The following is a 14098-nucleotide window of genomic DNA, read 5'->3' on the forward strand; positions in this document are numbered from 1 at the left end:
GTGCTCAATAAAAGTGAGTAACTATTATGTATCTTGAGTGTTTCACCCCTTACTAGTGGCGAGCTAAGTTAGCAGTGGTAGCTGGGATTGGAGATGACTTACTCCAAAAGTTTCTGGCAGTGTTTCTGAGAATAGAATTAGAAAAAAAGCCAACAGGGAGGGCATCTACAGGTCCTTGTGGTTGTGCGAGTACAGAATCTGAGTCTCCAGGCAGACTTCTGGGTCCCTGAGATACAACAGAACGTGCAGACCACGGTTCAGGACTAGCTCAGACAACCTGCCCCAAGCCCACCACATCAAGATGGGTGCCACTTGCTCTCCAGTTCAAGCTCTGCCACACATGGCTTCGGTCCCCCACCCAAGGGCCACCATCTAAGGCTGGGATACGAAGAAGGCGCAAACACCAAAAGGAAAAGCTAGTAGTTTATATAGATAGATATATAGATATATAGATATTGATATATATTGTGTTTACATAGTCCACAAGTTAAATGCAGGTATCCATAAGAAGAGCATTAACAATAAAAATACAATCTGTGTGTAGCCAAGTACAGAGACTTAAAATGGTAAAACAGCAAAAAGGATCTCACAAAAGTACAAATATACAGTACAAATTGATTTATTTAAAACAGTTACAAAAAAGCACAACAAAATAGAGATTATCCTTAGAATTATTAATGCTTTGTTAAAGATCAGGTAGGATTAGAGGGTAAGAAATGGTATTGGGTGGGGGGAGCACCTGACTAGTTCTAAGGCTTTAGATACAATGCAGTTGATTACATATTAATTTAGCCATTACATACTGGGGATAGTAGTTGGGGGATCAGTAATTTATCTACAGGGAACTCCTACACAAATCAGATCCATCCATCAGACCTCCCCAGTGCCGTCCTCTACTACTCCTCAGGACCCTAAAGCCACCTGGATGACAACATCCCCATCCTCCCTTCTCCACCCCATTCCCTACCCATATAGTCTTCCCTCCCCTAAGGTGCTGTGCAAGCTGAGAGCAGTCTGCTCTCTGCAGCTGGAACATATACTGTTTTGGCTACAGGGATCCTGTGTGTGACGAGGGAGGTTGTAGGGGACAGCCTTATTTTTAATACTTTTAAGTTTGCCAAGAGTACTGTCAGTCTCTTCCCCAACACAAGCTTCTCTTGAATGCGAGTGTCAAGCAAATGAGAGATGAACCCTCCCTTTAGCAACCTCAGTGATGCACTAACCACTCGTAGCTCACAACTATGTGCAAACTCCCTGTGCGGGGAGTGGATATAAACCACTGTGTCATCAGCTCGTTCACACTCGCACACACGCTCGCTCTCTCTTTTTGAAGAATCTCAGTCCCCGTGACAGTCATAAAGACCAAAATAAATGCTTGCAAGTTTGACAATAGGTAAAGGCACATGGGCTGCCACCACACACACTGCAGACAGGAACTCAATTTGAGGCCATCTTCACTGCTGGGCATTTGCAGTGGAATGGCTTGGGGGAATCACACAGACTTTTGAGTTTGCAGTCTACCAGGGGAGGATCTAGGCTTAATAGGAGAACTAATAAAGAAACCTTAGTGTGAAAAGTGCATTACTACTGTTCCTGCTGGGGAGGCTCAGCAGGGCACACCGCACCACCTCTCCTCCTTCCGCCCCAGGCACTGTGCATAGTCTGAAGGTAAGGAGAGAGTGCAGTCGACTCTAGCATCTCAAGGGCCAGCATCATCCCAGGCCCAGACCAGACGTGTGGCCCCAAGATGGATCCTAGAGTTGAAAGAGCAACTGACAGCTGCAAAGACCCAGATGCGTTTTTTTATTATTGCATAATGCGGGAGGCCCTGTCTATACCAGGGAAGCTGGAGGGTGAAGGCTTCCCAGCAAAGGGCTATTAGGTTCCTGGTCAACATCCAACCTCACGTGGTTCAGATCTTCAACTGTAGTGTACACTTCTTCCCATCTGGAAAGTATTGTAGCTTCAGTGTGGTTTAGTAAACTTAGCCTCAGAGGCCAAAAAGTCTCCCTAAAACTTGGCCTCTGCACTATTTAAGACTGTAACTTAAATCTCCCGCGGCCAATTCAATCAACCAGGTTGTTTTTACTCCAACGGACCCAAGCCCTTTCCCAGTCAACTCATGTCTACCCTTTATCTCCAGTGTGATCACTCAACTTTTCAACATGCCTGCTTCTTGCAGGCTGAAATCATACCACCACTCTGCATCTTCTATGGTGCCCAGTGGTAAAAATAAAACTAAACCCCACCTGAGGGTCTATTTCAAACCCTCCCCCAACCCCAGAATCCATTTAACTGGAGCCAGATGAACCTCCCTGGGATGCTGACACAGGTCCTAACCTGGTTCCCCATCATTTAATTTTTAAAACAGGATACAAGGTATTATAAAGGAAAGAAGCGAATACGCAGAAAACACCACTTACAGGACCCATTTGTCTCTTCTTCAAGAGTCAGATTATTTGGAGCCAAAGGGCTCCCAAGATGCACTGAAGCCACATCCCTTTGGATTCACCAGCCCACCAGCAGCATTTCATACCATCCCTACTCAACATGACTTTGCTACAAAGTAACCCTTGCACAGGTAAGGATGGACAGGATGCCTGGGTCTCACCTACATGGCCAAAGACACAGAAAGAGTGCTGTGAAGGGCAGCAGGCAGGACAGTGAATAGACAGCAGCAGTGGCAAAGCAGCACAGACCAAAGCCCCTGATGTGACAACCAACTGAACCAAGAGTACAGAAGGATCAGTCCAGATCTACTGGCCGCCCCTCCTCGCTGGGCTGCCAGTGCTCAGCTCTGACCTCCCAGTTTCCCCTTCCCCCACGCCAAACCCCCTCCTTGTACATTAATCTTGATAGAAATGGTTATCCAAGACTTGGATGTCTTACTCTTCCTTCACCTGGTCCCCGTACTTCCCAAACCGGTGTAGGCATTTCTGTTTAATGCCAGAGTTAGCCATCTTCCTATGTCTAACCTCTAGGATGTCCTACCCCTGACACTGGCCTTCTCCAACTGCCCATTACCTGCTAAAGCTGACAGCTTCCCACCAAAACACTCACTCTTTCAAAATGCTCTTAGGTCTCTTATAATAACACTTATGAAATCTTCACAAGGAAGAATGGACACACCATAGGTTATTCATTCCTCACGCCTGGAAGAAAAGACTGAACCAGAGGGAAAAGGTAAAGGGAATGCCAGTGCTCTAACCAGGATCTAGAGCACAGAGCTTCTTTCCCTGGGAGACCATACTTTACACAAGACACCTCTGCAGCTCAGCGAAGTCAAGTAATCAATATACTACATATGCATGGCACAGTATCAGGGGAAGTGCTGGTATTGCCTTACCAGCAAGATGCAGAAGAGGAACAGCAGCAGAAAGCTCAGGACCCAGCTCGCCAAGGTGCACAAGATTTTCTCTTTCCAGAATTAAGTGGAAGTTACCAGGCTAGGCAGTGAGGGGTTTTTGTATTTAAACTACTTGGCATGTATCTGGTTAGACAGAGGTTTGCTCCCTTAAGAAGAAGCTCAGTTGGTATCTGTGGTGGGTATTTCTTGAGTGCTTAGTGTGTGCCTGTCACTATAATCGGTGGATGAGCCTTGCTAATGAGAAAGGTTTCTGAGAAACCTGGGTATGAGAAACTGGGAATGAATTGCTTGTGGAGCAGCCAGAAATGAGGCCTTCTCTGGAGGCCTCCTCTGAGAGAATTCCTCAAGACTCAGCCCCACAGGGCCCCAGTGTAGAAACAAGCCAGAGAAAGCAGCATTGAGAGAGAACGGGGACAGAGAAGGGAAAGGACATGATCCCAAATGTGTACAAGGATAAGTGTTCACCAGACATGGCTGGTGTTTGGTTCTGAGGTGAACCGGAGACTGAAGTGATCAGGTCAGCAGTTTCCTTTGGACAGGCCTCCAGAAGCTGACTGACCAGGAAACTGCTTGCAAGGAATGAAACCGTGGAGTGTAGGGCTTGGAGCAAACAAGCCGGTCTCAGTCACTCTGTTCCCCCAGGAGAACAACCTTTAGCACCTGAACACTAAGAATGACTCCATTCTCAGAACGCCCCCTCCCCCCAGGAGGTAGGTAAGATTATTTATCCCCATTTGGCAGCTGGGGAGAAAGTGAAAGAGTGAGAGGTCACAAGACTTGCCTAAAGCCTTTGACAGAGCAGAGATCAGACCTTAGAGGTTCGGGACTCCGGATGACAGGCCAGGCCTCAGCCAGTCCATCTTGAAAGGCCAGGGTCATACCCTGGGAGAAGCCTCACCAGAGAACTGAGTGGACAATACCCTGAGTTGTTTCAAGAGTCTAAAGACCTCCCCCCCCCCATATAAACAGAACACCCACCCACCCACCTGAAAGCTGATGGGGGAAGCCTAATTCTCAACATCCACTGGAATCCCACAGTCCAAGCTGATGCTAAAAAGTCATGAAGAAAAAAATGGGCTTAAGACACGGGGGCACATGCAACTAAGATCGAAAAAACTCTTTGCAGAGGAATACTCCACCACAAAATGAAATCTAGGAGACTTTTCAGGTATTGAAATATTATCAAGAGTATCCCAGGGAATTCCCTGGTGGTCCAGTAGTTAGGACTCCATGCTTTCACTGCTGAGGATCTAGGTTCAGTCCCTGATTTGAGGAACTAAAATCCCACGGACAAAATAAAGAAAAAAAAAGACTATCCCAACACCTTAGAGCTGGCTGTGGGAGGAGACGGCTTGGGGAAGCCCAAATGCTGGGAGAGGGAGTGGAGTAACGTGGGAGGGACTCTGTAAAAACCTAAGGATGGGCACTGCCCAGCCACTGATACTGGCCCCGACCCAGGGCATAGTTCCATTTTTGTTTCCCCACCAAACAGTTCAACTACAGGAGAGGAGGGGACATGACTCTGAGTTTTTAAAACTAGAGAATAACTGAAAGGGAAACCAGAGAGACCCCCTACACACCAAAAACTAGAGGTCTTGGTCAGAGTGGACAAAACCAGTTTTGTAGAAAGGGAACGGCAATGCAGCTAAAAATTAGGCCCAGGTCAAGATACCAAGCAGACAGGTTAGGTCAGCAGAGAGTGGGGGCAGCGCAGGCACTTAGGCACAACACAGACAGACAGAGGAGCGGGTGTAGGGGCCTGGGGCAAAGGATCCACTGGTTCTTTTGAAAGTCACCATTACCAACTCAAGATTCAGGACAATTTCAAAGTGGGTCTGGAACACTGAGGAGGAGGGGCTTTGTTAAGTCAGCTGCCCTTCCGGAAGCTCTGCCTAGAGCCTGGTCAGTCTGGCCATCAGGTCTTTCTCCTCATATCCCGCAACTCGGTCCCCGCTAAGGTAGGTCTCCACTCTGAGCCTTGGAGGGGCTTCTCTCTCCTGGTGGGATGCTAGAAGCCTTGTGGGAGGAACGGTGGGGAGAGACGGGAAATGGCTGGAGCAGAGGGTCACACAGAGTCCCCTGCAAAAATACCCAGCCTCCAACATCTGTAACAAAACTACCCTTTAAAGTGCACAGCTCTCAAAAGAAGAGTTCTGGGTGGGAACCCTCTTACTTCCAACCATGGGGCCTCCTGCCCTCCCATCACAAAAAAGAAAGGGAAAAAAAAAAAACTTCAGACAGCTGAACTGCTACTATAAGCTGTGGATCATCATTTTTGGCTCTTTCTTTGCTCCCTCCCTCTGCCACCTGCTCCCAAAGCCTGACTCTCTCCTTGCAGGAGCCAGGGATGAAGAGGAAAGAACAGGGGGCCCTGATATTTGGAATGTTTCTTATCCTGCGTGCACCCCCTTCCTTCCTTGGCCCAGGCCTGCTGCTCCCCGTCACAACACCCCAGTGGGGGCTGTTCTGAAAGGATGCCATGGGGTGACAGGTAACAGACCCTGCCTCAGGAGGCTGCCTTCGTGCCACCTCTTCCCCACCAACCTCACTGCCCAGAGAGCTACCCACTGCTCGGCATGTGCAAATCCTCTGCTCTGCTCACTCACGGTGAGGCCCAGCTCTGGGGTGGAGCCCCAGGCTGGGTCTGGGATAAGTTCATTTCCCCGCATTAGAGCGCCCTTCGATGGACAGCTTCACCTCCTGCGGAATGAAAGAGGGACGGAGCAGTGCAGCCCGCGCCTCCTCCCCTTGCGTGCTGTATCTTTGGAAGCTCGGGGCTGACCAGCAGGCCTGAGCACCAGGCTCCGGCTGCGAGGGCTCTACCGACCGGGAGCCCTCGCCTGACGGCTGGCTTTTCCCATCACTGTCACATTGCTCTCGGGGTCCCAGGACTGTCCTCTCAGGTCTTTCTCGGGGAGGACCCAGCTGGCCTGGGGGAGCACAGCTGGACTGAGAGACTGAGTTACTGTTCAAGTTTTGTAAACTGATAGAGATGCAGACATCTCCCACCTGGAGCCGATGGCAGGGCAGAGAGAAGAGTTGTGCAGTCCGCCCGGGGCTGCAGGAGGACCAGCCCTGGCCATAGACGAAGAAGGGGTGCTCAGGGGGCACCTCGATGCTCACTTTGCTCTGCTGCTCACCCACCACGAAGTGCAGCATGACAAATCCAGGCCATTGGCTCTCCTGAATGTCCACAACTGTGCTTGAGTCAATCTTCAGCCCCCCGCTCACTTCGGCACTGCGCACAAAATCCTGTGTCTGGAGGTCCTCCACCCGCTTCAGCTCCCCCGTAGCCAGCTGGATGATGGCGCCCTTCATGAAATGGGAGGGCAAATGGGAAGAGGTCACGGGTGGTAGCGTCGACTCCTTGTCTGGGAAGGTGGCTCTGGCCTGTATGTCCAAACTTGATGCCACCAGGATCTCCGAACCCACAGGCAGCAGGCCTGGGTCAGTTCCAGCAGGCACCAGGTTGCCATTGGCTACAACCACTGCTTTGGGGAAAGGTCTATGCTTCAGGGGTTCCTGATGGGAGTGAGGGGAGACCCCTCGGGCCTGGTTTTTCTCGGCCATCTCGGCGGTGCTCCTGGCTGGCCCTCGCCCCCCGCCCTGGTGGTCAGGGTTATGGTGGGACAGGTTGAGGGGGCTGGGCTCGTCCTTCCTCTGAGCTGCCACCACCCGGTAGTCCTGAGAAGCTAAAGCACCCACCACCCGCTGGACCTCGAGGTCAGTGTCCGGGGTCCCTCGGTGTGCTGGCACTGCCACCTCCACCCGTGCAGACTGAGAACCTGAAAACAATTGTCCGTCCACCACGCATTCGACCACTGGCGCCAGTCCCTGGCCCTCACCCTTGTTGCTAGGGGAGTCAAGGGCTTCGCTTTCCCGTCTCACTAAATTCCGATCTCGCGGTCTCTGTCCATTGGCAGCGGCTGCTTCCAGAGCAGGCTGGCCCTCCTGAGGAGTAAGAACTGGGCTGGCACCTGCGGGGGCGGTTTCATGCAAGGTGTACCCAGCAGGGAGCCTGGACATCTGATAATAAATGGGCATCCGGCCTGGAGCGAGGTCCAGTGGCTGAGTACTCGAGTGATGTGGCAACTGCCCAGGCGGGGAGCTGGCAGAGGGGGCTTTGCTGAACGAATGGGCTGGGGATGAAGCCGGGGGAGGAGTGGCTCCTTCTGCCAGGAGTGAGGCGTATGGCACAAAGTGTGGAAGGTGAGAGGTGGCGAGGTTGGCAGAAGGAGAAAGGAGGGGACTTGGGAGGAAATTAGGTGGCACAGCATAAGGAAGGCTGTACGGAGACCCGATGAACTGCAGAGAGGTGGACGGGAGCTGAGCATAGTGGATTGGGGGATAGTGGATTCCTGGATGTTGAATCAGAGAAGACGCTACATTAAATGTGGGGGGCAAGGGGCTCATGTTCACCACAGATGGGAGGCCAGTTGGGGAGAAGGTGGCAGGTGGCACAGCCACCTTATACAGCATGCCATACTGGTCCACCGTTAGACCAGTGATGGCCTCGGCTCCATCACCCCCCAGGCTGACTCTGGCTCCTGCCTGGCTCTGCCCGGCCACCACAACCCCTCGAGACCATTCAGAAGCATCACTGGAGGGTGTGTGGTTAGTTGAGCAGCTGGTGGTTCTCCCCATATCCTCGCTGGTCACGGGGAGGTCTCGTTTCTTTGGTGGAAGGCATTCCTGACTCCTCTCATGAACAGGTTTCATATTGCTTTGTGGTGTTCCTGGAGCCTGGAAGGGGTCGGCTTGCTCCTTGGGGCATCAGAAGGGGCTTCTTTGTAGCTCCCCTGCACCCCTCTGTGCTGTTGGCTGGGGCGCCCACATCTGCTAGGGAACAAATCAGAGGCAAAGAACAGTAACCCAGGGGTAAACCAAGTCAAATGGAAGAGCAGGAACTGCATCCATGGAGGAAGATGGAACCAAGAGGACTGCTGGGAAAAAAAGAGGAATGAGAAAGAGGCAGACAAGGATGCTACACCCCTCACTCATCCAGCCAAGGACATGAAAGAAACAATCACAGAAAGCACACAGCTACAAGGTCAAGCATTCAAAAATGCGGAACGTAACCTGTTGGTCCATGACCCCAGGGAAACCAAAAGCGTCATGATTAGCTGTGTCTCTGATGCGAACCCTGACTATTCTGAGTCTATCCCCCTAAGGGGGATTTGAACACATGGTCTTTGCTGCTGGGTCCTTAAGTTTCTCCTTTTGTCACCAAACACTACTGTGCTATCTTCTTTCCTGAACATATGAGCTCATCCTTGCTTCCTTTCCCCAGCCTAATTTGGGTTATGATCTCATCTATCCCCCTCCTCCCTCCCAGGCCTTACCTCCTTTGCCTCATATCACCACTACCCCAAGGACCCAGGTGTCAATAGGTCCTGAGGTCTGCTTGTTTTTTTAAAAAAATGCTGTTCCCTAAGTATGTTATGAAAACAAGTATCTTCTTTGCCCCATAAAATACTACCTTCAAACTTGGGCCCTATGAGGAAAGTGATTGTACTAGCATTTTCTAGAATTTATTTATTTCTCCTTTTCTTCAAAGAGCAACAAAACTCTTCTGACCTCACACAGACTTTGTGTTTCCTAGTCTGGCAAGACTTCTTTTCCTCCCATGGACTACCTTCAATTTGCCTTCTTCACTCATTCCCTTTCTTTTTTCCTTTGCCAATGGCTCCTTTTCTTTGGTAGGGAGGTTCTAGGCACCACTTCTTAAGATTCTGGTTCCATTCCCCAAAACATGCCTCTTTATCGCTATCTTAGGTCTATGTGATTCATAAGAAAGTTCTCTCTCCCCTTTCTCTATCACCTTTCATACACACTTTTGGCCACTGTCACAACTTATCATTTTGGTCTGAATACTTGAACACCTATGAAATTTGTCACCTATTTCTTCCAATCAAGCTTCAGTTCTTTGGCTCTGGAAAAAGATTTCTATGATATTACACTCTGTTCTGCTTTTCCACTGTTGATTCCAGATGTTTTTCTGCAACAAGGTATCCAAAGCACCTCTATTACCTGAGCTTCCAGTGGTGCTTCTGAGAAGTTGTAATAAGAAGCAGTGTCCTCCCCACTGGCTTGGGAGCCTAGAAGACAGAAACAGGAATACAGTAAGCGGGAGCCTAGCCTCTGACCATCCCCAGGATCATGAAGAAAGCGAATTCTAAAGCCATAAAGACATTAAAGTCCAGGAGTCCCTGCCTCAGCCTCTTCTCTAGGGGTAACAACACATTAAATTCTAATTTGTTGGAAGACATTTCTGGGAAAAAAATTTCCAAGTGTCAAACTTCACTGTTTTCCTTAACATCGTATTCTTCATTCTCTACCTGTACCTATTCCACCAAAGGTTAAATTTATTTCCAATCCCAGTTTCAGGTAAATGCACAAAGTGGAAGACTCAGCATTGTCCCCATGTGAACAAAGGGAAGCAGGAAAAAAATTAATCTCACGGATTTCACTTTTATTCTGGGCTAATGAAAACATAGATGTGGAGGTTATTTAAATGAGAAAAGAGGCACTGGAGGAAAATGAACAATTATTTATGTTTCTGGGGCAGAAAAAGAGGCCAAGGGGGAGTCACTCAAAGGGAAGCCTTATTAACAAATTTCCAGGGTAAAAAAAAAAAAAAAAAAACAGGCTCCTGTGTGTGTGTGTGTAAAATTTGTAAGTGACAACTTTGTACCAAGTGCTGAATCAGGTGTGACAGAAACTGAAAGTACTGCCTTCATCCTCAGGTACCACAACAATGGAAAACAAAACTGCTAACTGTCAACATCCGAATCTACACCTGTCAGAAACATCATGCACTGAAGACCAGAGCCTTAATCTCTAAAAACAAAGAAAGTAATATTGACCAGTACTTGGAGACACTGTTGATACTACCCACTGTGCTTTCCAAGTCCTACAGAATACTGCAAGCCTCAAACCAAACTGAAGGTATTTCTCCCTTAAGATCGGCAAGGTGCAGATATATCAAAAAAAAAAAAAAAAAAAAGGGAAGAAAAAAAAGGAAGAAGACAGGAAAACAAGGTGGAAAGACAAATTCTTCGTTCCATAAACACAAAGTTACACAGAGGGCACAAGTCTTGCATTCCTTCTTTGCCAGCAGTTCCAGTAACTGAAAAGCTGTTGGCTTTCTCTGTCATTTCCAACAGAAAATGGGGTCACATCTTCAATTCTAGAATGATACTTGCCTCTCATGACTAAAACATTAAAGAGAACCTGCCTCTAGGTCACAGAGGGGTTAGCCAAACAGAGGCTAATAAAAGGACTGAAAGAGGCAAAAGGTCTGGGGGAGTAACAAAGAGCCAAGACTGTGCACCAAGTTCCCACAACGCAAAACACATTTTGGAATCTGAAACGTTAGCCTCTTAAGAGGCTCAATGAGGATTTCTCCAGGGCAAGACGCAGCCTGTGGCCCTAACGGAGCTAACGGGAAAGGAGGACCATTCCGGAGAGCTGCTGGAGCTGCCAGCACAGCCCAGAATCAAGAGGTTGAATCCAGCCCCAGACTCGAATTCGCTGAGGGCGAGGAGCTTAGAACAGACAGGGGCTAAGGCTTCCCTTGATCCCCCGATCACTGCCCCAAAAGGGGTAAGGCCCGAAATTGGGAATTCTGCGTTTAGAGAGTGGAGGGTCGACCTTTCAAGCAGAGGAGTAAGGGCGAGGCCCCGCAGGCGCTGCTTCCTTGTTTGGGGGCCCCTTCCCGCCCCGAGGACTCGGACAGCCCGGGCCGCCAGGACACAGCCGCGGGGGCGCAGGAACCTGAGGCAGCTCTCTGGGCCGGGCCGGTGAGAAGCGATCCGGGGTCTAGGCGAGGCCTCTTTCGCTCCCTCGGTCCGCGGGGTAACGGGCTCTGGGGGGCCACTTCCTTCAGAGCACCAAGCCCAGGCCTGCTTGGCCCCAGTGAGGTCGGCGGCCTCAATCAAGGCGACACTCACCGGCCCATCTCACGGCGCTCCCCGGGCTCCTCCCGCTGGTCCCGGAGCCGCCGCAACAGCGGCCGCCGCCATCCCCGGCCCCGGAGCCGCCCCACACCCAGCGCCCCCCCAGCCGGGCGCCCGGAGATGGCGTCAAGAGCGCCCCGCCCCCGGCGCGGAGAGATGGCATCAGAGCCCCTGGTCGGAGAGCGACGCCCAGGAGTACCCCGGAGGGGAGGGGGCTGGCTCCCCGCCTGTCACTCCCAGCGCCCCGCCTGGTGGGAAAACGAACTCCTCTCCCTGGGGCAGGGTCACGTGAATAGGACTGGGCCCGGCCTCCACACCCTGACCCCACCAAGGACCCTGCAATCGCTTACTCCAGTCAGTTCTGGAGGTTCCCAAACAGAACCCCGAAGCGTGGCCATCAGTGACCCTCGTTTCCTGGACCTCGGGAACTGACTTTGTGAAATCTTTTGGGAACCTCCCGGAACACTGAGGCGACCCAGGTCCGGGAGAGTATTGAGATTCCCCCTAGAGACCCAGGATGGAGAGGGGAGCTCTTTAAGAGTTGAGAAATGCCTCTGAGGGGGGACGAGAAATGGACCGGAACCAGGATCTAGAGGAAAGTGAAGTTAGTGACTTGAAAGTCTGTGAAGAATGAGAGGATGGGGGAAGTACAGTGGGAAGCAGCTTAGCGGGAAGAGGGCTTGACTACTAGATGAACTGTTTGGTCACCAATTATTGACAATTAACTTGTCGACTTGATAGTAATATGAACATCTGATTAACTTAAGTGAAAAAAGGGAATTCCTTGATGGCTCGATAGTTAGGATTCGTGGCTTTCACTGAGCAGGAAACTAAGATTCCGCATGCTGCAAAGCCCTGCAGCGTGGCCAAAAGAGAAAAAAAAAAAAAAAAAAAGGACACCAATTGATTTATGCTTTGATTACAACTATGTAAAAAAGTAGTTCTGCATACAGACAAAAGCTGAACAGAGGGAAAAAAAACTATTTGAGAGACTGGATTCTGAGTAGATTTTGTTCCTTTTTAGTTTCTGCAAACTGTTCAGTAAATAATCACTGATTTTTGTTCGATTTTGAAAGTTCTACTGGCTGGGCTCTTGCTATTAAGCCTTTGGAAAATCATTTTACTACTTTAGGCTTCAGTTTCCTTTTATGTGAAATGAAGAGCTTGAACTGGGTGAAGCTGCTGCTGCTGCTGCTGCTACTAAGTTGCTTCTGTTGTGTCCGATTCTGCGCGACCCCATAGACGGCAACCCACCAGGCTCCCCCGTCCCTGGGATTCTCCAGGCAAGAACACTGGAGTGGGTTGCTATTCCTTTCTCCAATGCATGAAAGTGAAAAGTGAAAGTGAAGTCGCTCAGTCATGTCCGACTCTTAGCGACCCCATGGACTGCAGCCTACCAGCCTTCTCCCTCCATGGGATTTTCCAGGCAAGAGTACTGGAGTGGGTAGCCGTGGCCTTCTCCCGAACTGGGTGAAGGGGCCGGAGTAACACATAGATAGGAGAGATCGCGAAACATTTTAAGTGAAAAAATAAGCGAAGATATACATTGTGAGATCATGTATTTATTTTAAACAACATAATGTTACAGTTGCATATATTTATGTATTTGTACAGAAGAGGAGTGGAAGGATATGTATCAACTAGTTAACATTGGCTATCTCAGGAGAGGAAAGTGGAACTGGGTGGTGGCCAAGAGGAACAAAAGAGACTTTTAGTTATTGTTTGGATTTTTTTATTGAGAATATTACCTTAGAAATATTAAATGAGCAAGTTAAAATACAAATAAGGTATATGATCTCTAATATTCTTTCTAGGAAACACTTAGGCCTCAAATTTGATATTTTCTCACCTGGGTGGGTCCAAAGAATTATCAAAATTATTGAATACTACACACACACACACACACACACGTGTGTGCACACACACACACACCCCTACACCCAAATGGGTAAAACATAATGACACTACTGATTCGTAGCCATCTAAATCAGCAGAAAACTTTGCTTTGTGAATATTAATATTATACATAACAATTATTTTCTCAGTTTGGCCAAGAAGGAAGTCCTGTGGTTACTCAGGGACCCTGTTTTAGTGCTAACTGGCAGAATGGTTTCTGGTTCATTTCTTCGCTCACAAAACTGGCATTGAAACTGCCAAGATCAAGACCTTTGGACCATCAAAGTGTATTCAACGATAGCCAGTTTCTCCCAGATCAAGATATGCAATCAGAGACCTGGTTTTCAGGCGAAATTGATGCAAGCAAAATGTTTTTTGGCTGCCAGTCATTAACATAATGACATGGTTCAAAGGTGTGTGTCTATTTTTGTTTAAGGGTGTTCTGAATGGTGAAACACTAGTGATTTCCTGGTTTGATGCTGCAGTCCCAAAAGGGTAGGTCATATCTGCTGTATCTTCTTCTAGAACTCTTTACTCCAAGCAAGCCTCATTTCTTTGGTTGTACATATTGATGGTTGTTGTCTAGTTGGTAAGTCGTATCTGGCTCTTTTGTGACGCTATAGACTGTAGCTCGCCAGGTGCCTCTGTCCATGAGATTTCCCAGGTAGGATACTGGAGTGGGTAGCTATTTCCTTTTCTAGCGGATCTTCCCGACCTAGAAATTGAACTCTCATCTCCTGCATTGGCAGGTGGCTCCTTTACCACTGAGCCACCAGGGAAGGCCTACAGGCAGGGTAAACTCAGACAACTATCCCAACTGTTTGTGATGCTAAGGAATCAATCAGAGATAAGTTTGGGATAAAAACTTGGGAAACCA

At 49.2% G+C, this 14098-nt stretch overlaps 1 protein-coding gene across 2 annotated transcripts; it reads right to left on the bottom strand.

Moving 5' to 3' along the window:
- Positions 1-410: 410 nt before the first annotated feature.
- On the bottom strand, positions 411-11466 carry ATXN1L (ataxin 1 like). 2 transcript variants are annotated; one of them, XM_006060388.4, is made up of 3 exons: positions 11320-11466; positions 9398-9465; positions 411-8203 (listed from the first exon to the last, which is right to left on the bottom strand). In XM_006060388.4, the coding sequence occupies exon 3, from the start codon at positions 8084-8086 to the stop codon at positions 6023-6025; it is 2064 nt and encodes a 687-aa protein (XP_006060450.1). In that variant the 5' UTR covers positions 8087-8203; positions 9398-9465; positions 11320-11466; the 3' UTR covers positions 411-6022. The 2 variants fall into 2 exon arrangements, with proteins under 2 accessions (XP_006060450.1, XP_025124760.1); XM_025268975.3 differs by having other exon boundaries at positions 411-8206.
- Between the last annotated feature and the right edge of the window lie 2632 nt (positions 11467-14098).

This window comes from Bubalus bubalis, chromosome 18, assembly GCF_019923935.1.
Source record: "Bubalus bubalis isolate 160015118507 breed Murrah chromosome 18, NDDB_SH_1, whole genome shotgun sequence".
NCBI lineage: Eukaryota > Metazoa > Chordata > Mammalia > Artiodactyla > Bovidae > Bubalus > Bubalus bubalis.